The sequence below is a fragment of the Syngnathus typhle genome, linkage group LG18 (genome assembly GCF_033458585.1).
Source record: "Syngnathus typhle isolate RoL2023-S1 ecotype Sweden linkage group LG18, RoL_Styp_1.0, whole genome shotgun sequence".
NCBI lineage: Eukaryota > Metazoa > Chordata > Actinopteri > Syngnathiformes > Syngnathidae > Syngnathus > Syngnathus typhle.
This window is the reverse complement of record NC_083755.1, coordinates 7,981,838-8,008,346: the sequence shown is the minus strand read 5'-3', so window position 1 is coordinate 8,008,346 and position 26,509 is coordinate 7,981,838. Positions and strand designations below refer to the sequence as shown.

General features: G+C 49.1%; 3 protein-coding genes across 4 annotated transcripts; 1 reads left to right on the top strand and 2 right to left on the bottom strand.

Moving 5' to 3' along the window:
- Positions 1-2,578: 2,578 nt before the first annotated feature.
- On the bottom strand, positions 2,579-9,535 carry ppm1bb (protein phosphatase, Mg2+/Mn2+ dependent, 1Bb). 2 transcript variants are annotated; one of them, XM_061264496.1, is made up of 6 exons: positions 9,139-9,532; positions 5,769-6,611; positions 5,574-5,691; positions 5,387-5,498; positions 5,259-5,316; positions 2,579-3,722 (listed from the first exon to the last, which is right to left on the bottom strand). In XM_061264496.1, exons 2-6 carry the CDS (start codon positions 6,597-6,599, stop codon positions 3,693-3,695), a joined length of 1,149 nt encoding a protein of 382 aa, XP_061120480.1. In that variant the 5' UTR covers positions 6,600-6,611; positions 9,139-9,532; the 3' UTR covers positions 2,579-3,692. The 2 variants fall into 2 exon arrangements, with proteins under 2 accessions (XP_061120480.1, XP_061120479.1); XM_061264495.1 differs by lacking the exon at positions 2,579-3,722 and adding an exon at positions 3,996-4,934 and having other exon boundaries at positions 9,139-9,535.
- Positions 9,536-12,492: 2,957 nt separating this feature from the next.
- On the bottom strand, positions 12,493-22,192 carry mta3 (metastasis associated 1 family, member 3). The gene is made up of 19 exons (XM_061264653.1): positions 21,926-22,192; positions 20,788-20,855; positions 19,848-19,941; positions 18,940-19,066; positions 18,796-18,859; positions 18,575-18,692; positions 18,397-18,502; positions 18,229-18,328; positions 17,959-18,147; positions 17,723-17,797; positions 17,579-17,637; positions 17,311-17,429; positions 16,750-16,907; positions 16,223-16,442; positions 15,462-15,554; positions 15,242-15,397; positions 15,134-15,165; positions 14,842-14,957; positions 12,493-13,556 (listed from the first exon to the last, which is right to left on the bottom strand). Exons 1-19 carry the CDS (start codon positions 21,951-21,953, stop codon positions 13,388-13,390), a joined length of 2,091 nt encoding a protein of 696 aa, XP_061120637.1. The 5' UTR covers positions 21,954-22,192; the 3' UTR covers positions 12,493-13,387.
- Positions 22,193-22,836: 644 nt separating this feature from the next.
- Positions 22,837-26,314, top strand: kcng3 (potassium voltage-gated channel, subfamily G, member 3). Its single transcript, XM_061264692.1, has 2 exons — positions 22,837-23,765; positions 24,486-26,314. Exons 1-2 carry the CDS (start codon positions 23,137-23,139, stop codon positions 25,129-25,131), a joined length of 1,275 nt encoding a protein of 424 aa, XP_061120676.1. The 5' UTR covers positions 22,837-23,136; the 3' UTR covers positions 25,132-26,314.
- The last annotated feature ends 195 nt before the right edge of the window (positions 26,315-26,509 follow it).

Here is a 26,509-nt window from a genome sequence, read left to right as displayed (position 1 = left end):
AATCAAACAACAGATGGACGGACAGGTAGCCGCACAGATAAACGACCAGCGCCCACTCTAATCACTTTTGTCTGTCCTCTAATATTATTAAAATGTGAGCTAAGCCGCATTCTCGTCGACGCTTGGATTAAAGCATGCGCTAACATTAGTCAAATAGCGGCGGGGGCATTATTCAATCAACATTAACACATGTTGGTGGGCCAGCGCCATATGCTTTTGTCCAAGTGGGGGGTCCAGAGGGGCAGTTAGCATGAAAAGTCCAAATATGTTTCTTTGGAGGCGGGGCAAAATGCACAACGCCTTTGGAGGATTGCTCACACATCAGCTTCTCCATTGCTAGATGATGCGATGTGCCAAGGGGGTTACTTCCAATTAGCCGCAATGACAAGAAGGTGGGGGGGGTCAAGTATTGTTGGCGAACCGTGTGACACTTTTCACTGCACATAATGTTTGTCGAGGTAATCGCCTCGATTGTACCTAAATCAGCTTTATGATGTCCTGACCAGAAGAAGAACAGCTCAGCTCATGTACGCTTTGCTGGAGTCTTCTCCATTTTTATTCGAAGGGTTAAAAAGCCTGACAAGTCACTTGTGCACCGTCCCATTTCAGAGGCAGTGCAATTAGCGTAAAGGTGGACGGACACTTTCTGAGTGCTTATCCCCCTTTTTGTCATAAACAATGACACCGGCCTCTAATTAACCCCTCCACTGACCTCTGACAACTTAACAGTGACCTCTTAACCCCCCCCCCACACCCCCACTCTAACTTTAACAGTACCTGGTGGCAGGGGAGGGGTCACCCATGGCTTTGTTAAGCCGCTAATCACTTCCTGCCTCTTTGGGAGACTTGAGTTGCAAACGGGTGAATTCTAGCAAATGCCAAACTGCCCAAAAGAGAGGCCTGAAGGTGACGTCACGTTCAGGTGACCCACGTCTGGAAGCGACCGTTGAGTCGCAGATGTGCACAACAACAGATGGGACGACGGCTGCAAACATGAAAACACAAAACACCTTGCCGCTAAACAAACAAGATAATCAGATAATTTGACAAAATCGGTCCTCCAACTATGGCAGATGTTGGGGCTGTTGTGACCGACCGCGCAAGCTATAAAAATATAAACAGCTGGAGCGCAAATCATTTCGGATGCATGCTAGCTAGCCAAACAAAGCTCATCAGTAGGTTTCTTAAAATGGTTCTGATTTAAGACTATTAAAAATGTTCATGTTCTTATGAAGACAACTTTACAATGAAGCCACGTTGACACAAATTACTAGCATTTTGCATTGTTGGTTAGCATTGAGCTAAGTATACTTAAGAAAGGACTGTTGTGTGACCTCAGAAATGCACATGCAGGCCCTGTATCACACTTTTACTTGATACTGCTCGAGATTAACCTCACAAAATGAGGCTTTTCTAATATTTTGGCCATCTTTTTTTTTTTTTTTACCCAGGTCAAAATATGATATTAACATTCAATTGAAGCCTAAATCGTCTTTTGAGGGTTTTAAGCGCACACACAAACGCCGTGCGTGAAAGCTAAATTAAAAATCCAAGTGAACGGTGGGGTCACATTGTGAATCGGGGTGGGGTGGAGGGTCCGTGAGAGGGGGGGCAGAGGTCTTTTCAGGGCAGCTCTTGTCTGGTGTGGTCGGGGGGATAATCCCCCTCTAATCCGCCGCATGTTAACCTATCTGAGCAGCAAGAGCCAGATAATCCCGATAACAATGGCCGGACGCTCATCTTCTAAATGACTCCACTCAAAATCATATGCTTCACGCAGAAACAAGCGTGCACGTTTGCCTGAGGGAGGGTGCACCAGATTTAATAACCCATCTAGAGCAATTGGACTTCTAATTTTGCAGAATTTTCATTAGATTAAAAAAAAAGATAAAAAGAGCAAGGATAAAGACTGCAAATGGCATCAACCAAAACAAAGAGTCATTTTCAGATGACACAATTAATATTTGACGGTACATCTGTGTTTGGTGGGGGGAGGGGGGGAGGGGCACAAAGCACTTAGAAACATTTTTGGCAGCATTAATACATGTATATATAACCGCATTGAAGTGAAATATGTTTACATTTTCAATTACTTTGTAATGTGTGCAGGTATTGGACTTGTCCACTAGGGGGCGTTCTACTTGCCGCATTTCACTGATTTCTTTGCCTTTCTAAACACAAACCAACGAAAGGGAGGAAAGGAGATTAAATGCGAGCCAGGCTAGGATGCACATATGCTACTTTCTAATCACCGGCCTTTAAGTGGATTGCAGGCGGGCGCGTGCCAAACAATCACCCAAATTGAATGTACCCCCCCCCCCATCTCAAAAATCCATACAGTATATTTACTCATTCACATTTTAACACAAATCCCATAATCCCACTGGGGATTGAGAAGAGAGTCAAGACAATGAAGAGTGTCACAGATTAGATGGGGCTCATATTGTGTTAGAATGTAATTTGAGTGCAAAGTTCAAATCATTTTAGCAAAATCAGCATATTTTTTAACGGGGGGGTTCATCAGACCTCCACAAAATGTCCTAGAACACTAAAAACATTTCTTAAATTGACACTCCAATCACTGACCTCGCCTCATCACCTTTTATTTTTGGCAGCAGAAAAGGACATCCAGCAAATGTCTTATTTCCCCCCCTCTCGCGTTTTATTTCACATATAGACGCTTTTTCTGTAATCAAATGTTGAGTGCAAACAAACAAACAAACAAACAACAGCAATACAAAGAACTGGATTCTTTTTAAAACGACCACTTCACTCACTCTACCAAGCGAGCACCTAAGGAACCTCATGGACAACAAGGGAAGAGGGGGGTGGGAATACAAAAAAAATTAATTCGGAGGGGGGGGAAAAAAACAAACAAAAAAAAACATGCCTCCATGTGCGCTGCTAATAAAGGGGGGATAGGCAGGGTCGTAACCCTCCCTGCCATTTCACCAACAATCAAAGTCCAACCAGTGATACTACACTCTAACACCCCTTTTTAGACAAGTTCCATCCTGCCCTTTCTTCTTGCCTGATCATCATCAGAGTGACGACACACAAAGAAGACATCGGCAAGTCAGAGTCCAGAAGCTGCTGGGGGGCGGAGTCAGTCCATGGCAATCTATAAATGACATGTCCTTGAACATCCTCATGCAGTGTGTGGCCTGCGTGGGTGGCGCAACACATTACAGTTCGTGCACGGGCGGAAGTGTTAATGCGTGTGCTTGGCGTGGAAGGGGCCAAAAAGAGCCCCCCCCCCCTTACCCAAAAAAAAGTCCAGGAGAAGAATTGCGTACAGTCTGTATCCACAAACTTCTCTCAGCCATTCATCACACATACAGATGCACACGCAGGCGGTCCTCATGTCATTGTGATGTCAGGCGTCGACATTCAAGGAGAAAAAAAAACCTTAATGGTTTAAAAAAAAAAAATCTTTCTAACCATTACAATGCTTCATAAAATCTTGACAATTTCCCCTCCCGGTTTGAGGCAGTCTGTGTGTCATGTCATCCCGCCGGCGCACGCACACACACACATACATACATACAGACTTACGCACACACCCAAAGTCCAATTTAGGTGAAGAACATGGTGCTATGAGACCCTCCTCCTCCCCCTCCTGTTGCTGCTCCACCTCCACAAGGCAGATGCAATCGAGCACCGGGTGGAGCGGGCGCCGGCGGTCGCCACGGCTACCAGGGGTCTTCCGGCTCGCTGGCACACTGGGTGGAGATGAAGAGAAGCAAAAATAAAAGGGGTAAGTTAGCTTGAAGAGTAGCTTTAAATTGAGTTGCAAGAAAATGGTTCGGGGGCCTTTCGGAGCGGATCCGACGACGTGGCGGATGACCTGACAATGACTCACCTTGCCGAACATCACTGGGACACCTGTCGGGACAAAAAAAAAAGTCCCGCAGGCCTCGAATGCAAACCGCCTACTGAAATTGTGAGGATGATGTAGATGGCGATGGTCGGGACACACAAAAGACATAGCAATGTACCTGAAATTGTTTTTATTTACCTTGTGAGACTGCTTTGACCCCGTGTAACTACACTCGCGCATACACACACACACACACTCGAAAGATGAACGCCAGCCGTGTTGTTCAACGTGCCACGGATGGAGTTGTCGTTAACACTGAAACCTCAAAGTGGCGAATTTGAGCGGGGCAGCCAAAAGGCCCCCCAAAGCTAATCACAAACACACACATTCAAGACATTCTGCAGTTTACAAAAAATAGCTTATAGACAAAAGAATCTCAGCAGCATCGCTCACCTGTTCAAACACACACTTAAGTATAACCTTGCATACCAACACACACACACACACACACACCAATGAGAAAGTGTTCCGAGTCTGAAAAGAAAGCGGTGGAGTGTGTTCGCGATGGCAGTTCTGATCGTCCTCGCTTAGACCTGTCCATTGTGACTAGGGTGTGGGAGAGGGTCAAAATGGTCGCCTGGCTGGGTGGCAAGGGGCGGGGGGGGCAGTTTGGGAAGTCAGCGCCAGGTGTTAAAAGACAGACGCTACACTGATTGAGAGGAACGACGTGACGGAGGAAAGGAGGAGGAGCGCTCTGTCAAGACGGCAGTCAAAAGGCGGGATCGGACTCGGGAGCGAGCGCGTCCTGGCAGGCGTCGGAGTCGGCGGCGGCGGCAGCGGGTGAGGGCGGGGGCGAGGGGGGAGAGGGAGGGGAGGCGGGTCGCTCCCGGTGGTCGTGGTCGGCGCCTCTGCCGTCGGTCATCGTGCGCTGGCCCGCTCCCTCGGGACACAGCTGGTAGGCGGCCAGGGAGTCCTCCAGGACGGCGTGGTACTGCCCCCGGTGGTGCAGGCGGAACTGCCGCAGCGCCTCCAGCAGGTGAGCCGCCGGGCCACCGCCGCCGCCGCCGGCGCCACCTTCTCCCTCCTCACTCTCCTCCTCTCCCCCCGCACGAGCCTGAGGTAACACGCCAGGGGATCAGACTGTGCTGGGGGTACACGCACATACACTATCCTGCCAGAAGACCGACTCAAGGACCCTTCGCCATATTTGCAATGAACGCACAGACACACAACACAAGCACACGTCCTCACCGAGACACGTGGAGCGATGTCTTCTTAAGTCGTGTGTACGAATGAAGTGAATGTTTTGGGCCAAGTGCTAGTTAGCTACACGGTACAGAGCGCAAGACGACAACACGCACGCAAGGCTGGTTGGGGTGCATGTGTGCATGGCTGAAGAGTTTTTTTTTTTATAAAGAAGAAAGAAGTGCAGACTCACCCCCTCTTCTTCTTTGTGAGGGTTCAGCTTGTTGTACACCGCTTCGATCACGCTTCGTCTGCAAAACAGAAACAGTCGCTTCAGAGGAAGCCAATGTTGACGTGACTTGTGACGGTGGTGTCACCCACTTGCTCGCCAGGCCTCCCCCCGGCGGAAGGTTGGGGATGTTCTCTGTGGCGATGCTCCTCAGCACGGACACCAGGTCGGGCGTTCCGGCCTCGCCGCAATTGGCCAGGAGCTCTGCGAAAAGAGTAGGAGACAGGGTTAGTCTTCTCCCGGCGGTCGAGCATCATGAAGAAGTGGCGGCGCGCTGACCCTCGACGCGGGCCTCCAGATATTTGTCTAACTCCTCCTCTTTCTTGACGGCCTCCTCGCAGAGTTGGGGGGCGCCGGGCAAACACACCAGGACCACGCTCATGTTGTCTCTGCTCCCCTACGGGTGGGACAGACGATGGACAATGAACACGTCGATTCCCAAATGTTCCAGAGTCGGCATCTTCCGAAGCTCACCTTGTGCAGGCAGGTGTCCACCACCGAGTTGCACACCTTCTCCAGGTCCTCGCACACCAGAAGCCGCGAACGCACAAACTCGCAGAGCTCCTCGTTGGACATGACGTCCCAGATGCCGTCGCACGCCAGCACCACAAACTCGTCGCCCTGGGCCGCCCGCTCCAGCACGCAGACCTCGGGCTCGGGGCTCACCAGCTGCTCCGTGGGACCTTTGCCGTCCACGCATTTGTAGTCGTAGTCCCCCAGGGCCCGGGAAACGGCCAGGGAGCCGTTGACCCTCTGGATCATGACCGAGCCGCCGGCCTTCTGGATGCGCTCCTTCTCGCGGGGGTTGCAGGGCTTGTGGTCCTGCGTGGAGAAGCCCACCTTGTTGTCTCGGCTCAGCACGGCCCGCGAGTCTCCGCAGTTAATGAAGTAGAGGTGGCTGGGGCTGAGCAGCACGCACACCGCCGTGGAGCCGCTGCGGTCCAGGCCCTGCCGCAGGTCCGAGAAGCTGCGCATGTACTCGTCGATTTTCAGGAAGCCGGCGCGGATGCCGTCCTTCACGCCTTCCACCGAGCCGGGCCCCGAGCTGAACTCGGCGCCGCCCGACAAGATGTGCTCCAGCAGGTGGCCCGAGCAGTAGTTGGCCACGCGGGAACCGGCGTGGCCGTCGTAGACGGCGAAGAAGGACCAGTCGGTGAGTCCGTGGGGGAGGCCCACCACGGCCGTGTGGGCGTCCTCCATCTCCACCCGCCATCCCTGCATGGAGCTCAGGCCGTAGCGAAGGCCGTTGCCGTCGCCGTGGGCGCTGTGCTTCTCCGTCTTCGGCTTGTCCAGGAACGCACCCATGGCTGCCTACAGCTGCGGGGCAAACAGTGTGACGACGTGTTAAGTTGAAAACATTGCCTGAGTAGACATTCCAAAGAGCCTTCTGTAAATCATCCGCTTGTTGTTTCTTTTTTTTCTCTTCTCGAGTCATGCCAGCAGTTTGGCAGGACTTAAAGCGCTCCCTAAGTGATGAAGCACTTTTAACGACTTAACTCACGGCGAGCGAGCCAGATAATAAAAGACGGGGGGGGGGATTACCCCGATTCTAGTACACACAGAGCCACGCGGGCTGGCTAATGCTATTAGCCAAGTTGGCTAGGAAACCTCGTGTCACGCCACAGCGTCAAAGTTCTACCTGGCAAGTTGGGGCAACGCAAGGGAATGCACTTGAACAGAAACATTTTCACAAAACCTTTCTTTATCATCTGATGTATTTATTCCCTCGCTGATGATTTTCCTCCCACGCGACGCGGCGGGAATGTGCCCAAAAAAGGCCGCCACTACGACTGATTTCATTGGAATGTGTGCGTGTGTGTGTGCGAGGAAACACTATTAATACACCCAGCCGCTTTGGGTTTCACAGCCAGGGCGGGACAGTGGGCCACGACGCCATTGTGGAAAACAAATCTCCTCCCGACCCGACGTCGGGAAGAACGCGAGCGCAGAAATCTGGTACGTTCGCACGGGCAGTGATTCCGGCTAAAAATAAGACAAACACGCAGCCGTCGCTTAGCAACCAGCCACCCTGCAGCGCAAACATCCAGGCTTAACTTCATTCAGCGACAACCCCCCCCCCCCACCTCCTGCTCCAACTACCGTGTTTCACACACATGCCCTGCAAGTGAGAAGAAGGAAGGGCCATTGCATCATCCTGTCTTTCAATCCCTGAGTGGAGACACACACAAGCGCTGTCAAAACAAACACGCTGCACATGCAGGAACGCTGCAAAGAAAAAAAAAAAAGTCTCGTTGTGACCCGTGCCGTGACCGCGAATCAACCCCAAAACCCGCCCCCAGACGCACACGTCTGCCAAAAAGCTCTGACTACCAAGAAGGAAGTAGAAGGTTGGATTGGTGGTGGGGGGGTCATTACATAACGTCGCGGGGAGTGTTGCTCTAAAGACGAGGCACGGTTAGCGGCGCCTTGAGGTGTGACCGAAAGCATTTCTTGCTAACCAACTTGTTGCTCGCGCAGCAGCCAGGAAGTGTCAAGCGCACATCAAGACGCCCTTTTTGCGTCGTTTGTTTCCGAATCACGCTTTTCGTCCTGCGAGCAAGGTACGATGACGCACACGCCCGGCCGGGTGACATCACCTGTCCAAGACAAGATGGCATCATATAGCCATACTTTAACAAATGAATGACCGCAACGTGAACTTGATTCAAAGAACGGCTTTGTGCATATCATACCTTTTCAAGTTGCGCTTCAGCCTCTACGCTCAAGCGGATAAGGCCGGCGACAATACAGATGACATTTCATGGGTTTTCCCAAATATAGACACCCTAAAACCGGGTTGGGGGGCTTGCCATGTGTGTAATGCAGAATGTAACATGCTGCTATATATATAAACAGAATATATGGCTGCGAGTTAGCAAATGACATGTGGTATTTAGGCCTGGGATGTGTGACGAGCTGACAATATCAGCTATTATTTGATGTTACGGCTGTCCACCACCATTGTCAACAAGTGAAGCAAAACGATATAGATGATCAGCATCGGATCGGAATATAAGCATATTCTATTTGGTTAATAAATGAGTTTTGTATTTAAGCGCAGTAAACATGTTTACAAAAAGTTGAAGTGGGGAAGCCGCAGATTTACCGACTTATGTTTCCGCCACACTTGTTTGGTACATTTCTGTGACGTTTTCATATGATCAGGGCTCATTCGCCTTGATTTCAACGTAAACAAAAGGCGTAAAACCAAAACATTGATGTCGAATAACTGCCAGCTTTTTTATTTAAATACAAGTGAAGAGAGCCATGGAAAAATACAATCACATTAAATCGCAGTCGCAATATTAGGGGAGAGGGGCCAAAATGATTCTTTTTCACACATATTCAGTGTGGAAGTTTCATCTCTGCACGGTTGCAACCCGGAGGCTAAGCTAACCTGCTCCCCATTGACAATGACTGCAAAAAACTGCTTGATTATCATTTCCCGCAGACTTAGGGGGGTCATTGCCCCCGGCAAAAAGAGCTTTGTCGCAAACTAAATAGCTCGCCTCCCCCCCTTACGTCATGCCCACTGTTTTTATAATAAGCTTTTAATCGGAGCGGCCGCGGCTGTTTATGACGGCGACCGGTGATGAGTAACTTTGAAAACTTCGCGTTGACGCTAAAGGCTTTTCGGACTCTGCTAGGCCTTGGTGTGAAACACACAAACGTTTAATTTCCTCCAAAGCGCGTTTGCGTGACAAAAGTAAATGAGAATGAAAGCAGAATCTACTCCAAAGGTCCCAATGTTGCTGCGCAAAGGCCTACTCAATAGTGACACTGCAAAGCTAATATGTTAGCACACGCACACACATACAGGCTGACTTAGCACGGGGCTACTTACGTTTGCCCGTCGCTCCGGGAGTCGGGATCCAATCGTTGCAGGATTGACGTCGTCGAAAAGCTGCTCTGCGGTGCAAACTCTGAGAGAAATCTCCTTATTTGATCGATGAGAGTTGAGGGAGGAGGGGAAAAAAAACAATAATTCGAGGTTGGCCTCAGACGAGCGGCGTTAAATCCTCTCTCGGTGCTTCTCTGCTTGGATGGCGTTGATTTTTACGCATGTTTGACGCCACTTCGATCCCACCTCAGCAATGAATGTAAGAAAATGCAATTACAAACGGGGACGGAGAAGTGGGCAATATTATGCAACAGTGACAAATGCAGCACTTTCCTCCATTGAAAGGCCCACAAGCAGAGCTTTCCTTCGACTTTGGGTGCTGAAGAAGAGGAGGTGTTATTTTGGGTACGCGCTCGTCGATTGGTCGAAAAATCCCCGAGGCCTACAAGTTAGCTAATTTGCTGTCTTCCGTGTCAATTAGCCAAATGCAACGCGCTCATTGGTCTATTAGCTGATGCATCGCAACACGCTCGTTCATGACACCTTGTTGAACCGGCTTGGCGGAGTTCAAAACGAGCGCTTCAACGACAACGCTCCTAAGGGTGCAATTTGGAAATCAACCCTCAAAGATTAGTTTTTAAAAAAGACATAAAATGATCATATAACGTGTGTGCGTAGTTTTAGTGTGTTTAAAAAGTTTCTGACTCGATACACAGTGGAACACCGGAAGTACCTGACAGTAGAAATGAAGCGCCTCGCTCCTGTGTTGAAAATGGCTGGAGTCATGCTTTTGACTTTTGCACCTTTTTGCACAAGCAGCTGTACTGTTCACTCCACAGTTTGCACATTGATCTCAACCTGCCTTATCACTCATACACACACATGCAATCACTGCTATGCACAATATTATGCCATGCCTTGCAAAAGACGTTTTGAGTGGTAGGCTAAAACTTTCTGCGCTTCAATTGAATTTCCAACCTCAATTCTAATATTTATGTATGAACATGTGTGTGTGTGCGCGCGCATGTGGGCTTATCCGTTGTCATTTTATGTTCCTCGCGCAGGATTAGATTTGAGTCTTGTTAATGAAAAACTCATCAGATATCAGAACACGTCCCCAAGGAAGCAAGTAGGGTGATGAGACAGGTCAGATTAAGACCCACTTTTGTGTGCCAGTGTAAGCGTTTGTGTGAGTGTGTGTGCAAGTGTGTTACAGCCGAGTGGTATTTAATTTTCCAAGATGAGGGATTATCAGTGGCAGAATTTGATCATTCTACTCTGATCTCACTGGATGTTCAATCACAGCTTATCCCGAATATTAAAGTCTTGTTGTCTTGTTGTGTCCCCCTTTTTTCACTGGCATACACATACACACACACCCTTCTCATCCGGTAAAGTGGCCCGCTGAGGATGGCGTGTCGTTGGTTTATCCACCAGAATGTGTGTGTGTCTTCAGGCCATCTCCAAAAGATGAAGAGTAAATTAAAAGTGTTATATGTAATCCGGAGCACTCCTAAAAATGTGACAGACAACACACCCTGCTGTTAAAGACCCCCATGACCGGATTGGGGGGGGGGTCTGACAAGGCCCACTGAGCTGCACTCTCATTTTCAGCCTGCTGCCGAGATCGGGGTCACGTCATTACTGCAATCTTCTGCTTGTTCATTCCCAGCTTTGCTAGGGCTTATAGCACACACACATACACAAACACACACGCACAAGTAGGAAATAGAACAGCTGCAAAAAAGTGACAAAAGGAGGCAAGGGTTTTCCAAAAACACACAATCCATCACAGACAGACACACATGCAAAAGGAAAAGGAGATTCAAAGTCAAAATATAAATATAGTCGGTGGAGCAGCGTAAAAAAATGGGCTTGTACTGCACACGTGGTTCTTCTCAGCGCTCACTTTCTTAAGAACCATGCTGCGGGGCACAAACACACATCCCCGTAAAACACTGAACCGAAACCCTTCAATTTGAGGGTTGGTGGAGGTTTTGAATTGCTCTGTCGCCCCCTCGCGGTTATGGTTTGAAGCACACGTTTAAACCATTATAAATACAATATAATACATATTATATACTTATATATATTATATTATTAAGATAATATATTATATATATATTACATTATTAACATAATTTATATTATATTTATAGTATATTTTCTTTTACATTTTAGATTATAATTATATTTATTATGATTATATGATATTGTATTTTTTATTTATCGTACATACAAAATAAATTATAATATTAAATGATATAATATAATATATATTACATTTTTAATACAATCTATATTATATTTATATATATTTATGGTTTAAGCATGTGCTCATATATTATATTGTTACATTAAATATATTATACATAACATATATCAAATTATTAATATATAATATATATTATTTAGATCATAGCTATGTTATAATTATATTATATTTATTACACTTGTACTAATGGTTTAAGCATGTACTTCAAACCTCTACCACGAGGGGGCGACAAACCAATACAAAACCTCCACAAGCCCTTAAATTGAAGGTTTCGGTTCAGTGCTTTACGGGTATGTGCATTTTTGGCCGGCATTTTACATTTTAGATTATAATTATATTTATTATGATTATATGATATTGTAATTTTTATTTATCGTACATACATAATAAATTATAGTATTAAATGATATAATATAATATATATTACATTTTTAATACAATTTATATTATATTTATATATATTTATGGTTTAAGCATGTGCTCATATATCATATTGTTGGATTAAATATATTATACATAACATATATTAAATTATTAATATATAATATATATTATTTAGATCATAGCTATGTTATAATTATATTATATTTATTACACTTGTGCTAAGCATGTACTTCGGAACTTTACCACGAGGGGGCGACAAACCAATACAAAACCTCCACAAGCCCTCAAATTGAAGGGTTTCGGTTCAGTGCTTTACGGGTATGTGCATTTTTGGCCGGCAGTATGGCCTATTCTATTCTATTCTATTCTATTCTATTCTATTCTATTCTATTCTATTCTATTCTATTCTATTCTATTCCAAATAATTTATTTTATATTTTACTTTTAGTTCAAGTAGCTCCCATAACATAGGAAATCCTATTGTCTGGCATGATGCCATTGCAGTCATTTTTCTAGTGGTGGTGGAAGAAGGCTGATTGCAGTAGGTCACACCAATCACATGTGGTGAAAGGTTGCACTGACTTTTGGCTTCTCTTTACCCCCCCTCCACTGTTCTCTTTCTTTCCATGTTTTTCATTTGCACCTTGACAGGAAAACTACATCAGGAACAGGGTCCAAGGGCCAAAAATACACCAAGAGAAGGTAAAGGAGTCTTGTTTTATTATGACCGTCATTAGCATATTCAGAATTCAACACGTGACATATGTACGAGAAAACACAAACATTCTCATTGAAGAAATTACTGGACCCTCGTGGTCACCTGAAAGTCATGCCTGATTTTTTTTTCTTCCCCTAAACAAAATCTTAATAAAGTAGGCTGAGGCCTGCATTTCAAAGGCGACGCTCGATGGGATGGGAAAAGGGGCGGGGCCCTCAAAAGCATCAATCAGCCCTCCTATGACGACAACATGACATTTTTGCAAATCAAACTGGAATGGACAAATCTGAACTAAGGAAGGCGCGCCATGCTTGCGGCATTTGTGTTTATTGATGTGTAGCTTCCGAATGTTGTGATTAGGGGGGGGGAATGACTCCACCCAAAACCAATTTGAATTTGTTGTTTAAGTGTATTTCTCTACTTGAACTTAGATTTTTGTTATTTTTTTATTGGATGGATTCTACCGGGTTAGTAAGTCTGCGTCCTCCTCTTAAATGAAAAACTTTATACAAAGCGAGATCACGAGTCACAATCAACACAAAACGTTCATATTCCCATTCCTAAAAAAAAAAAAAAAGAAAAAAGAAAAACTACATTTGGCTCATCTGCCGTGTTGTTGCCATGACAAGGCACATACATATACACACACGCTCACCTACAATGATGAACCCTAACATTTGATTAATTGGGGGGGTTGAATCATAGACGCCACGAGATGGCAGACAAATGAGTACTTTAGTCCAAATGTAGCACCTCTACTCCAAATTGTCAAGGTGCACCTAATAGATGGCAGGCGTGTGTCTGCATTGCATGGCGGCTCGCGGCTGTTGAGGACTAAACGGGTGGAGAGCGAAAGAAGGGGGTCAGCGGGCGCTTCAGTCGTGGATGACGATGGGGCCTCGCATCCTCAAGCTGGGGTGCGAGGGCCCCAGGACCACCCCCTGCGGCGGGGGCGCCTGCGAGGCCCTCCGCAGGGCGATCTGCTCGCAGGGCTGCCGACACGCGTGCCGAAGCTGCGAACGCGACAGGAGCCGCCTGGCCCTCCTGCGGGAGGTGCGGCATGCACACAGGTCACTTAACAAGCATTAATGATCAGATGTATATTTGAAATGAATTTGCCAGATATTGGGATGTATTGGCTCGGCCAGATTGAACAAATATGGTTCCGCTTGGGGAAGCAAACCAAGTCACCAATTGCGCTTACCAAGAAAACCGCCATATCAGTGACCACTTAAGTGAGCAAATTTTGTCACTAACGTGGTCACTGAATTGAAGAGGAGCCTGAAGTCATAGCTTCCGTAAAGTTACCAAACACGGTTCCACTTGCGCTAAGTCGATGGGAAGCATAATTGCTATATTTTAGAGCTTGCGTCGTGCTCTCTCTCTTTCACTCTCACTCCCATCTCTCTCGGCTGTGCCTGGCGGCGTTGCTCACCACGCTGGGAGAGAATGAGAGAGAGGGAGAAAGAGATGGAGGAGAAAACCAAGACGGCGGTGTCGTTAGCGAGAGGCGGCCTTTTCTGCCATCGCAACCATTTACATGTATTACTTCCTCCACGATACACACACACACACGCACGCACAAAGTGGTCCGTCTGAGCCCAGAAGCACTCGCTAATGCGCTAACGACATTTCCACTCAGAACCCGGGGACGTACGGCTCCTCGCCGGCCCATCTGCACCAGTTAGCGGCGCTAATTTGACTGGCGGCGGCGCTCCGAGAGGCAGCCCGATACCATGACTCAATTAGACACCATCTAAATGAAAGAACATCTTTCTCCCGCACATATATGCAATGAAGGGGGAGCCGCTTTGTGTCCGACAAGAACATTCAGAACTTCCAGGTTGCTTCAGTAAAATTTGGTAACGCAAGACGAACCGTGTTTGGTCATTGAAGTGGAACAATTTGTGAAGCATATTGACTTAATTGGAACCTTTATTTGGTAACCTAAGAGGACGCATACTTGGGAAGAAAGCAATTTGGTGCCAAAATGGAAGCCCTTTTGGTAAGAGGGGAATTGCAGAACCAAGCACATTTCAACGCGTTTGGTTTGAATAAAGAGTCGGATCGATTTGTCGTTGCGGTGCTTTGGAATGGCTTGCCTTTGTCATGTCTTCTTCCCTTGAGCGGTAGAACATTGCCGCTGCCTCGGTTTTGATTAGACAATTTGTTCCCCCCCCCCCCCCCCCCCCCGCAGGACCTTCAGCAACGTTTGTCCTTTCAATTCAATCATTCAAATGACGTTTGGAGTGGAAATCTGGCGTGGCATTGGAACGCGACCACTATGGTTTGAGACGGCGGGAGGGGCGTTGGGTCACCTTTAGCTTACCTGGTCTCCCGGGTGACGAGGAAGAAGCTGTCGTCGGGGGCGTCGATCCAATTGGGGCGCCGCTTTCGGATCATCACGCCTCCGCGGGTGCCTCCGCCGCCGCTGCGGCCGTTATGCTGTCAAAAACACAAACCATTACTAATTATGATTTGCCGTAATTACAGAACTATACTTGGTAGCCTCAGCTCAGTGGAACCATTTCTGAAAACGAGACGATTTGAAATGGATTTGGTAACAGAAGCCAATTGGGTCACCTCCGTCATGCAATAAAGTTTGATCCTTGCTCACTCACCAGTAAGGCGCCGCCCGTGGTTCCGGGATTCTCTGCAAGACAAGAAAGAGCAGTGAGAGAAGCCGCATGACGCGCTTGTGTCATTCCACTCTCATGGGATCCGCCTACCCGAGCGCCTGTCCTGCTCGGCTCCCCTGCTGTGGTGGTGGAAGCTGCGCTTTCCCAGCATGCCGTGCGGCAGCGAGGACAGCAGGCGGCGCGGCGGCGGCGTTTGCAGGCCGGCCGTGCGGTGCGAGCGCGGCGCCTGCGACGCCGGACGGGACTCTGCAACGACAAGCAAAGTGGCGGTTGGGCGCCGTCACGATACCTCCGGTCGGCTTGGACTTACCGAGAAACTGCACCACGCTGGTCAGAGTGCTGCGCTGCGCCGCTCGGATTTTGGGGAGCCGGGTCCCGTGACCTTCGGACACCCTTGAGACATCTACGCACACACATTTACAGCATTTACATATCATTGGAAAGTTGAGAGGAAAGACAAAATGGATGATGATGTCACTTACACTCGACACAGACATGAGGGCGTGGTGATGGCGCAACGATCCATGCGGCGAGGTGGGAGAGGGGGTTTGTGTCTTTGCGGCGAGCAATCAATCAGTCGATGGACGAGTAACGCACACGTGACACACGAAAGCACACAAGGACTCGGAGGAGATGCTTTCACTGTCGAACTTTATTTGGACGTCCGCGACACCGACGAGGAGGTAGATGGCGACGGAGGGGGTGACGAGGATCCATTGATTGATCGGTGGCAATGGAGTGATGATGTCATGGGCTGAGCGGGAGGAAGGGAGGGAGGGGGCGTTCGACTTCAGGGGCAACGACAGTTTGGCTTTGTATCAAAACTAGACATCTAGTCCTTGGAGTGGCTCCGAAAAGAATATGAGTGAAACTCAAGCGTGATGAGGACAGGCCGTCTTTATTGGAAATGAGGGGGGTAGAAAACAGGCACGGGAGAATACAAAAACAACCCCAAACATGAGAACGGTAAAAAGGAGAGACAGGCGGAGGCGTGCCGATGAAGGGTGGGGTGGGGTGGGGGGATGAGAATGTGTGCGTGTCCACGTTAGGAGGAATTGAAGGCGCTCTTACACTCTGCCTTTATGGCGCCGCAGTTAATGGGGACAAAGGGGCGGCGTGCGGCGCGGCGCAGCCTGATGACGTCGCGGCACATGTGGCGCGCCAGCTTGGTCAGGCGGGTGGCCTGCAGCAGGAAGGCCTGCTTGGTCTTCATGGAAGACTTGGGGCTGCCGCTGTTGCGCATGGGAATGTGGTTGGACTGGCGCGGGGCGTGACTCCGCGACCGCGGCTCCTGGGGATCAGGCGACAAAGATAAGAAGACCCAAAAAGGGGCGAAAAGGGAACGCTAGCATTAGGTACCTGAAGGGAAGCATACTTAAGCAAAGATGGAGAAGCCCATTGCGAGTCAAAATAATCCCGCCACCCCAATTAGCGGGATGTAGCATTGCTAGCGCTATTCCTCGCTTTGAGCCTCCGACATTGCAACTCGCTGAATAATTCATGCGGACGCCTGCCACGATAAATCACACAGTGTAGCTTCAACGGGCACAAACATGTCCTCGGGAGCGAGCGCTGACAAAGTGAGCGGCGGGACTCACGTTGGCGGCCGGGCTGGGGGACGTCCTCTCTTCGGGCGCCTCGGCTCGGCTGGGCATCTTTAACCCGCCGTATTTCTTCCAGTACATCCAGCAGGACACGCACAGGCGGCACTGCATGTTGGGGGGCCCCCACGAGTACCACTGGGCCGACTGCATGGCTGTGGGAAGGCACAGAAGTGGCTTATTGATCACCGGCAACGTCCCCCCCCCAAGGACCTCATCTACTCGCCAACAACCGCAAGCCGGTAGAACTCCATTGTAAGAATGACAAAATCAATACGGCGGTAGATTTTCATACTCCATTTTCTGGTGCACTTGGTGTGGACAAATGTGTCGATGCAATCCCGCTAATCAAATCGATTACGAGACTCGACCCACTTTTGGATAAATGTGTACGAGTGCGTAACGATTGTTGCACATCAACATAATCCGCTCGAGTCAACATCCGCCAATCACTGGTGCCGCTCACAATGAGTGACAGGTCTGCTATCCAATGAGATGGCCTGGTGAGTTCACACTTTTGTTTCCGACTTTCATTTATCCCGTTTAACGCAAACTTACTGTAGCAGCTCTCGCAGGCTCGGCCGCCGCCGGCCGCGTGGAAGGCTCCGGGCCCCGCGCCGTTCACGGTCGCCATCTTGCCATTGGTCAGCGAGATCTGGTTGGGGTTGGGCTTATTACTGTCAAGAAAAAAGAAAAAATGTGAGTACGTGTGTTAGACTGGAGCCGTGCATTCAATCAAAAGCGTTCAATTATGCATGAATGTTTCCGTCTGGCGGCGGAGACGACGGGAACACTAATGATCCTGTCGTCGTTACGCGGAACTTACTATGTTGGAATATAAACTTGCTTCAGCTTGCTCTCGGCCTCGGCCGCCTTCAGCCTCTTCTGCAATCACGCACGCACGCACGCACGCACAAGATGTTGAGGAGACGAACGAGCATCAAAAAAAGCTTTTTTGCTCGTTCCTCACCTGTTGCACGTATCTGTCCGTGGTCTTCCACATGTAGTAGTACTCTATGATGCTGGTCAGAGACTTCCAGGGAAGCTTGAGAGGTGAAGGAGGGTGCGGGAGACGAGACAAACGAATGGTATTAATTTCTCATGTTCATCAACGGCGGCATCGTGACCCAGAAAATATACAATTGAATCAATCATAATAAGTAATAAGAATAAAATAGACAACCAATCAATTAATGAGCCGCTTACAAAGTCTTGTCGGATGTCGTTGAAGTCCTTGCCGTACTTCTCCAGCGCCTCCTCGAACATGGCCGCTTCCGAGGCGCTCCACTCCTCCATCTCGTCCCGGCAGAGCACGGGGCCGCCGGCCGGCACCAGCACGCTCAGCGCGCTGGACAGGTCGTAGTTGTGCGCGTGCAGCGTGTCCATGGCGTGGAACTGCGCGCAAAGCAACAAACGGCCGGCCGCTGTCACGAAACACGGCAACCCAAGCGACGGGTTCCGTCGTGCGTGACTCACCAGTGTGATGTCGCGCGACGCCGCCGCCGCGCTCATGTGTAAACTTGGCTGTCGGACCGAACTGCTGCAGTCCAGCGCCCGGGCGAAGGTCCCGACCGCCCTGCAAACACAAGACCGACAAAGCCGTCTGATATCTCCACAGAAAGGGAAGGCGAGGTCTCGTCTTACCTCGCCACCACCAGAAACTGCTCGATCTGTTTGTTGCTGAGCGGACACTCCGGATCCCAGAGTTTCTCCTCCAGTTTGGCCTGGTCCCTGTCGTCGGCTTGACCCGCTGAACACACAACCGACATTTTCTCATTTTCCTTTCAAGACGAGCCAAAAGATTTGCCGTGAATCAAACAACCTTCCGGGAGCATTTCCGGAACGTCGGCCTGGAAGCGCGGTCCCACTCTGATCTCGCCTTTGTCGGCCAGCAGGGTCTTCTGCGTGGGGTCGTACACCAGCGAGTAGAAGAAGGTATCCTGTTGGCAGGGGTGACAAGACGGCTTTGGTTGCGCTTGCGGTGTAATAATGTCAGCATAAGGACAAGAAGGTTGGACAACGGCGTTTCAAAAGTCTACACACCTCCCTGTCGAGGTAGGAAAGAACCGCTTCGGTCTCATTCAATAACGCCACGCTGCACTTCCCCCTAGAGGCGGGAGAGCATTCGAAACAGGAAGTGAGCCGTGACTGTTCGAGCGAGCTCCGTCGGCGGGCGTGGGCTAGTACCGGATGTGCGTGGCGGGTAAGCTCTCGTACTGCCGCGAGAGGAAGAGTTCTCTGTGGCGAAGCTGGTGCTTCTGTTTGTCTGTGAGCTCCGTCTCTGTGGGGTTCTCCTTCTCCTCCTCCAGCTCCTCTGCAAAGACACAAACACAACAAGAGTGAAGACGACATTTCAAGGAACGGGATGGGAGTCATTTTCAGCACAGCCGCTTCAGTTTGGGCTCAGCAAAGTCTGATGTTGCCATGGCGACTCTCAATCATCCACTCGAGTTGCAGATGATCTTGTTGGACCATCTCGCTGGAGTAGCTCTTGTCTGTAAAAGCCTGCGTTTTCCTTTCTCATCTTTTTAAGTCTCGACGTTGGGTCGAAACTGCACTACGGTATTGTCGGCAGCACGTCGCAACCATTCGACAGCAGAGACGCTTTTTTTTCGCCCTGTTGTCAAATCAACCCTGGAGTGAAGTAGGTGGCTTCGTGAGGAGGAGGAGGAGCAGCAGCAGGGCAGCATCTGCTGGTTTTAAAAGTCCATTAGCGACGTAGCACAAAATGGGGGGCCCTCGTGCGTGCGTAGCGTCACGCCGTCTTTCTGTGTGTATCAAAGGTTGCGTTAGCTCCCTCGGGTCACGTGCCGTGAATTCATGATGGGAGGGGCGAGCGCCCACGGGCTGGATGGCTGTCATGTAATTGCTGCCTTTGACATTCATCAACGAGATATGAGGCAGTCATGTTTAGTGGCAACCTTGCTCGTTCGTGTGCAGCTGTCATCACGTGGGAGACGTTTTGCTTTTTAAAAAAGCGGCCACAAAAACGGCGGCCTTGAATATTGGCGGCTTTTGCTGGAATACATCAAATACTTTCTCTTCCGTACCATCGTTTATTTGAGGCTATGAAAAGTCAACGTTGAATGACTCACTTGCATGTTTGTCCGCTAGCTGAATGAGACTGTGCGAGATGTCCCTCCTCCTGTAGAAGCACACCACCTTGGCCTCCACGTTGCCGCTGGCTGTCTGAGGAGGGCACACGGGAGGAAAAATAAAAAACTAGCAATGCAGCCATCATACGACAAGCGTCTTAATTTCCCCGGAGAACCGCTCGCCTTTGTGTCCGCGTCAAAGCGGCGATGACAAGCCGACCCGGAGCGCTGATGGCAGTCGTGATTGATTGATTGGCTGTATAATTAGGCCGACGGCATTCAAGAACTCCGCCGCTATTCATGGAGCAAATTGGATGAAAGTTTGCGTGCCGACGTAACCGATATACGCCGCGTAACTTTTTGCCGTCCATCTGTTGGCGTGTCATCAACGACAGCGGGACACTAAGGTACTTCGCAAATGATGTTGTCTTTCGGTCAAATAAAGAACACGGGCTCTTCATTCGATTTGGCTTCCAAGCTTTATTTGTAGCCAAGAACAGAAGGGACTATAAAAGTGCCCTCTATTAGTACAACTGAATAAACATGAGGTTGCTATGTTACATTGCAAACGGCAGGTTTGCAAATGCGTCACGGCGGCGGGGGGATTGAGTCAGATAGCCTCGGATCGGAATCAGGTGTGTAATTCGATCAATATGATGTCCGCCAGACAGACAGATGGGATGCACCCGAGTTTGACGTCAGCAGAATCCGGACAAACAGAAATTGCATTCCTCGGTTGTTGTCAAGCAAAGGAGCACAAAGGAGCATCATAAACCAAATTGGTGGTTAGAAAGCATCACTGCTCTGGATCTTCCGCTACCAAACTAAAATGACATCACACTCATGATAACATCCATTAAGACCAATCTCTCAAAACACCTTCTGACCCGTGAACGTTCCCCTCTGGAACACAAACTTAAAGAATGAGAGCTTAAAATACCTTGTTGAGCTCTTCTATCCGGCGGATCAGGTAAGGGTTACTGGAGGAGTTCTCGAAAAAGACGTAATCTGCAAGGGTAGAACACAAAGAGCCTTGAGATGAATCGACTCCACGTCCAAAACAAACAAACTACTTCTTTGCTTTGAAATAGGTGCTTAGCACTTCCTCAATGAACTTGCACGTGCAGTCACATCAAAACTTTTATCGCTCTACCTATGCAACTTGATTATGGACGTCCATCTTAATGGTATCTTGCTGAAGGGTGATGGAGCCAAGATGTCACTTGTGCAGAAACGTCATACTTCACTAATAAGACATGCATTGCAATAGTGCGTTTGTTTAAGGAGGGAGTGCAATGGGAGAAGTGGCAGTTGAATTTGGAATGAATACGGAAATGGCGACGTGAGGAAAGGTGTTCATCAAGGCCTGACGCCTTCATGATGCATTCCAGTGGGCATGCTAACGACTAGCCGAGGAGGCTAAGTCAATTTGGCCCAATGAATTAATTGCACCAGCGGCCAGTAAGCCGGCCGTGGGTGTGGGTGGGTAGCTGGCTGCACGGCGAGGCGGTGGAGTGCACCACAGCGCCCGTGTACCACAACCTCCGTGCACCACGTTGCATTCTCGGGATTGGTGTGCGGAAAGAAAAAATGAGCGACGTCCTCCGCGGCGCTAACGTTAGCTAAATAACGACTCGCCACTAAATGGCTGCATGCCAACGGAGGCAAATACAAAGGCAGCCAGCCCCACACGCACGTTCTGCTCCCAAATCACATTTAGCACCCATTGAAAGTATTGCGGGGTTAGCGCCACCGCGTTTTTAACATTTCAAATAAATAAATGAGCAATATCGAGTGTGCCATCAAAAATGTTTACATTGCATGCTAAGCTAGCTGGGGGCTAGCGGTGGCCAACGCGAGGCCTGACCCATTTTGGAGCCCAAATATTTAGAATTCTCTTCCTGCCCGCATCACGTCTACTCCGGGGTGGGCAAAAGCTCACAACCGGCTATCGGACGAGAGCGGAGCCGGGTATCGGCGATGAGGTGGCCCTGCTCGGCTAGAAAAAACATAAAATTCAATAATATACGCCTTTGTACAGTTTTGCTACAAGAAAAGATTCACATTGACGTACATACCTCCGACCCGGTACATGTTGGCCGCCATTTCTGCCCTCCCGGAGTGTTAGCGTAAAACATCCACTAAGAAAACATAAGAATAAATTAATAAGAACTATATATCTAGAAAAAGAGATTCCGGATGTGTGCACCCGATCGGGGGGGGGAAGATTATTTCACGGGTGTGTTGTTGTTTTTTGTTTTTTCAGTTTTGTCAATAGAACCCCCCCGACTGGTGTTCACACAGTAGCTCTCACAATACAGTCGCAACCCGAAAAAAAAAAAAAAAAAAAAACGATGACGTCAGAGGTAGCACGCACGCGCATTTACACACGTACGCGCACAAACAGCACGCCATAGTAATACCAGTAACAACAATCATTTTAAATGTAACCCGAGTGGTGGGATGGTCTTGTTTTGTACCTGAAAAGGTGCTGAGTGGTCAAACTTTTGCTCAGCACCTAAAAAAAAAAAATTGGCTCTTTTAAAAAGTACGCGTCCATAGCCCAAACAGTCCAAAAACGACTGCTCACCTCTAACCCCAAAATGTTAACCTCGGGCTAAGAGGTAAATTCCTTTTCCGAGTGTTTCTCAAAAGCACATTAAGCCGAAATCCGCAACAGTGCAATGATCTAAGACACCAATTGGACAACCCTTTATTTTCGTCGTTTAAAAAAAAAATAATTATTATTTAATCTACATAAATTACCATACTGTCAAAGTCAACTCAGCAAAGAGAGCTGTGCATTGTTTATGCAAAACAACAGGTTTGCAGTAGCTAAATATGCTCAATTTACTGCAAACATTAGGCAATGGATGTTCAAACACAAACAGAGAAGCAACACATGTAGACAAAGACTTGAAATATTCACAGGCATATCATGGCCATTAATTCTGAGAAGAAGTGTTTTGTGAAGAGCGTGCAAAGACACGATTCACACCCATTATGGTCCGTGTGAGACTTTCAAAGACGCCATTGGCTCTCTCCCGGCCTGGGTGGAGAGAGAGAGGGAGAGGGGATCCTCTCCGAGGCTGCGGGGAGAGGAGGGCAGAGCAGCAGGGAGCAACAACAATACCGGTCGACCACCGACTTCACTCCAACTCACTCGGATCCCAACCACGCCCCGGGGAGGCAGGGCAGGCGCAGCATCAATACGCGTGAAGCTCGTCAGGTGTCCCAGCTTCCACCATGGAAGCAGCAACGAGTCGCTGAAGGAAGGAAGGAGAGAGCCATGAAGTTCGGAAAGAGCATCTGCGTGCTGAACGTCGGGGGGACCCGGTACGCCTTCACCCGCGACGTGATCCGGGATTTCCCCCTGAGTCGCGTCAGCCGCCTCCATGCGTGCGCCACCGAGAAGGAAGTCCTGGAGCTGTGCGACGACTACGACCGCGAGCGCAACGAGTTTTTCTTCGACCGCCACGCGCAGGCTTTCGTCTTCATCATGCTCTACGTGCGCTCCGGTAAACTGCGCTTCGTCCCCGGCGTGTGCGAGCTCTCCTTCTACACCGAGATGCTCTACTGGGGACTGGAGAGCGCGCACTTGGACTCCTGCTGCCAGAAGCGTCTGGACGAGCGGCTGTCCGAAGTCGGGCTCTCCGAGGTCGGACTCTCCCAGCATGGGGACACAATGGAGGAGCCCCAGAGTCCAGGGGGAGACCCGGTGGAGGCGATGGAGCTCACCTGGCGCGCCAAGTGGCTGGAGAGGGCGCGTCGCGCGTTCGAGGAGCCCAACTCGTCGCTCGGGGCGCAGGTGCTGGCCACCGTGTCCGTCGTCTTTGTCATCGTCTCCATGGTCATGCTGTGCGCCAGTACACTGCCCGATTGGGACACTGCCAAGATGAACACCGTGGAGGAGCACAGGTAATTCGTAAGCCCTATAGATGAGAAAATTGAGACCATTGTTTCTTGACTTTCATTGTGCTGATCCTTAAATTTCACATCAGCAGTTACATGCTAACAAAAAATATGTAAAAGTGAAATAGAACTAAAACTGCAGCCGGTCATTCTTTTGGTAACCACAAGAGGGAGCCCTTAAAGCTAAAAAGTCTCATAACCATGCCAGATGCCCAAAATGAAACAGAAAGTTGCACAAATACCAATTCAGGCTGTTTTTCAGTGCTTCATCTGCCGGAGTTATAAAATGGAAGTGTATTTGCTGTGTCGTGCAAAATGAATTCCAAACAAACATTGATTGGTTGTTAGACAAACTCAAATAGACTGAAGGCATTGCCCCCTTAATGGATAGCCAAATTTTTCCTCCCACAAATAAATGTTTTTTTATAATTTTAGTAAAAAGCCGCTCTGTGATTGCCGGTTGGCCTAATTGTGTTTGCCTGTGTGCTTGCGCTGGGCATAATTCACTTGTAATTGCCGTTCTAATCAATGGAGTAATTACGCGCCTGGGAAGGTGTCCCCCCTCTCCCCCCTCGCCCCCCTTTCCATACCAAGCTCCCTGGAATCCCACTGTGGCCAAATCTTGGTCATTTCCACATCTTTCATCTCGGTGGGACGTCGGTTCTCTTCCTGCTATTAGCCGGCAGACTGATGGAGGATAATGTGCCTCCGGTTTCCTGTTTGCAGGATCGTGGAGGCCGTCTGCATCGGCTGGTTCACGGCCGAGTGCCTCCTGCGCTTCTTGGTGGCCCGGGACAAGTGGGACTTCCTCCGGCGGCCGCTCAACATCATCGACGTGGTGGCCATCACGCCCTACTACGTCACCATGGCGATGGCCCGGGCCGGGATGCCGGGCGCCGGGCTGGGGGTGGCTGGCGTGTTCCTGCGCGTGCTGCGCATGATGCGAGTCTTCTGGCTCATGAAGCTGGCCCGCCACTTCCTGGGTCTGCAGACGCTGGGGCTGACGCTGCGCCGCTGCTACCGGGAGATGGTGATGCTGATGGTGTTTGTGTGCGTCGCCATGGCGATCTACAGCGCCCTGGCACAGCTGCTGGAGCACGGCTTGGATTTGGGGGTCCGCAACCCGGACTACGCCAGCATCCCCGCCGCCGCCTGGTGGGTCATCATCTCCATGACAACGGTGGGCTACGGGGACGTGTACCCCATCACCATCGGGGGGCGGGTGCTGGGGGGGATGTGCGTGGTGAGCGGCATCGTCCTCCTGGCGCTACCCATCACCTTCATCTATCACAGTTTTGTGCAGTGCTACCAGGAACTCAGACTACGCTCGGCCAGGTACGCTCGCAGCCTCTCGGTGGAAATGCTGCAGTGAACATTTCACGGATGCCCGATTCATTGGAAATCAACCGGATGAACGTTCACGGCATGCCAGACGAATGCGTGTTTACAAATGAGGCCTCGTGCAACTAATCACACACACAAGGACACAGGTTGGACTTTGGGACCTGAAACAGTCATTTATGTTGGGGAAACGATGAACTTCGTAGCAACAATGTCACTTTGTGCAAATCGGAATTAAACATACAAGCTTTGAAAAATGCACTAATATTAGTCAGTGGCAGCAACCGCTCGGAAATCGAAAGAGCTTTCTGGCCAAAGTCTGGTTTCAAATGGCCTCCCATAGTGCGAGCGCGCCCCCTCGGAAGCACACAAATCATTATTTATTAAACACCAGACCATTCCGGTTGTCCCTGCGGATGGTTGTTTACACCGAGTTGCCGTGGTTACGCGTATGTGTGCCTTCCGGCCTTCAGCCCTTCCACTTTGTCAGGGGCTTTGCACAAGAGCGATGTATGACCTAGATGCATTTAGCATGTACAGAGGGCGGCACACACACACACGGGATACAAAGAAATATGGAGACAGAAATTGCAAATTGTGCCGGGAAGGCAAACGACAAAAGAAGAAATAGATGGTGTGTGTGTGTTTATTTTCCCTTTGTGAGCCAATATGAGTGAGTGAGGTGTTGTATTTTCATCTCCACGGCAACCTCATTTTAAGCACACCAATCACAAAGGGGGTTGATTTGTTTGCGTCTGCTCAAAAATAGGCCAGGCATACGCACACACGCGCACACACTATTGTAACACAAAAGGAAAGAAAATGACATCACGCGCACAGCAACGAAGGTTGTGACGTTCCATGAATCATGCCGGCGGCTTAATGAAGAGCATCATATGCTCCCAAACAAAACAATCCAACACCTCACACCCACACGGCAGTCTCCTGCCACCCCGTTGCCATCAATCAAAGATCAGGCTGGAGTTCATCTCTTTGTACTTAAGTGTTAATTTTTCATCTCTTGCCACGTCGATATTCTTTTCGAGTCTGTATTTTTCAATATGCTTTTCAAGTAGCATAAATGTGACTAAAGAGTATAATCGGTACTTTATTTTGGTATTGACGGAGCAGTTCATAGCTACACGACAAACACTTTTTTGGCCTTTTGTGATGTATTGAGTGGTTTTCTAAGAATAAAAGCCATTGCAAATAATTGTGCTGTGTTCTGCACTTATTGGAAATTGCACCTTCAAGAGCAAAATTGGCTACAACCAGACAAGCAAAAGAGTTTTTCTCACGTAAGAAAAATAGTATGACCCAGAATTGGTCCAGATGATGCATGTTGAGCGCTGCTATTTTATTATATTTTTGTATGGTACTAATGGGTTCTGTAATTGTAATAATAGCAT

Excerpts from the sequence above, each read along its gene's own strand:
- ppm1bb (XM_061264495.1), bottom strand. The coding sequence starts at position 6,599 with ATGGGTGCGTTCCTGGACAAGCCGAAGACGGAGAAGCACAGCGCCCAC. Across the intron at positions 5,692-5,768 it reads TGGACACCTGCCTGCACAAG|GGGAGCAGAGACAACATGAG; the intron begins GTGAGCTTCGGA and ends TCCCACCCGTAG. Across the intron at positions 4,935-5,258 it reads CTCACAAAGAAGAAGAGGGG|GCTCGTGCGGGGGGAGAGGA; the intron begins GTGAGTCTGCAC and ends GTGTTACCTCAG.
- mta3 (XM_061264653.1), bottom strand. The coding sequence starts at position 21,953 with ATGGCGGCCAACATGTACCGGGTCGGAG. Across the intron at positions 20,856-21,925 it reads CAACATGTACCGGGTCGGAG|ATTACGTCTTTTTCGAGAAC; the intron begins GTATGTACGTCA and ends CTACCCTTGCAG. Across the intron at positions 15,555-16,222 it reads CGGCGCCATAAAGGCAGAGT|ATGTCTCAAGGGTGTCCGAA; the intron begins GTAAGAGCGCCT and ends GTGTGTGCGTAG.
- kcng3 (XM_061264692.1), top strand. The coding sequence starts at position 23,137 with ATGAAGTTCGGAAAGAGCATCTGCGTGCTGAACGTCGGGGGGACCCGG. Across the intron at positions 23,766-24,485 it reads AACACCGTGGAGGAGCACAG|GATCGTGGAGGCCGTCTGCA; the intron begins GTAATTCGTAAG and ends TCCTGTTTGCAG.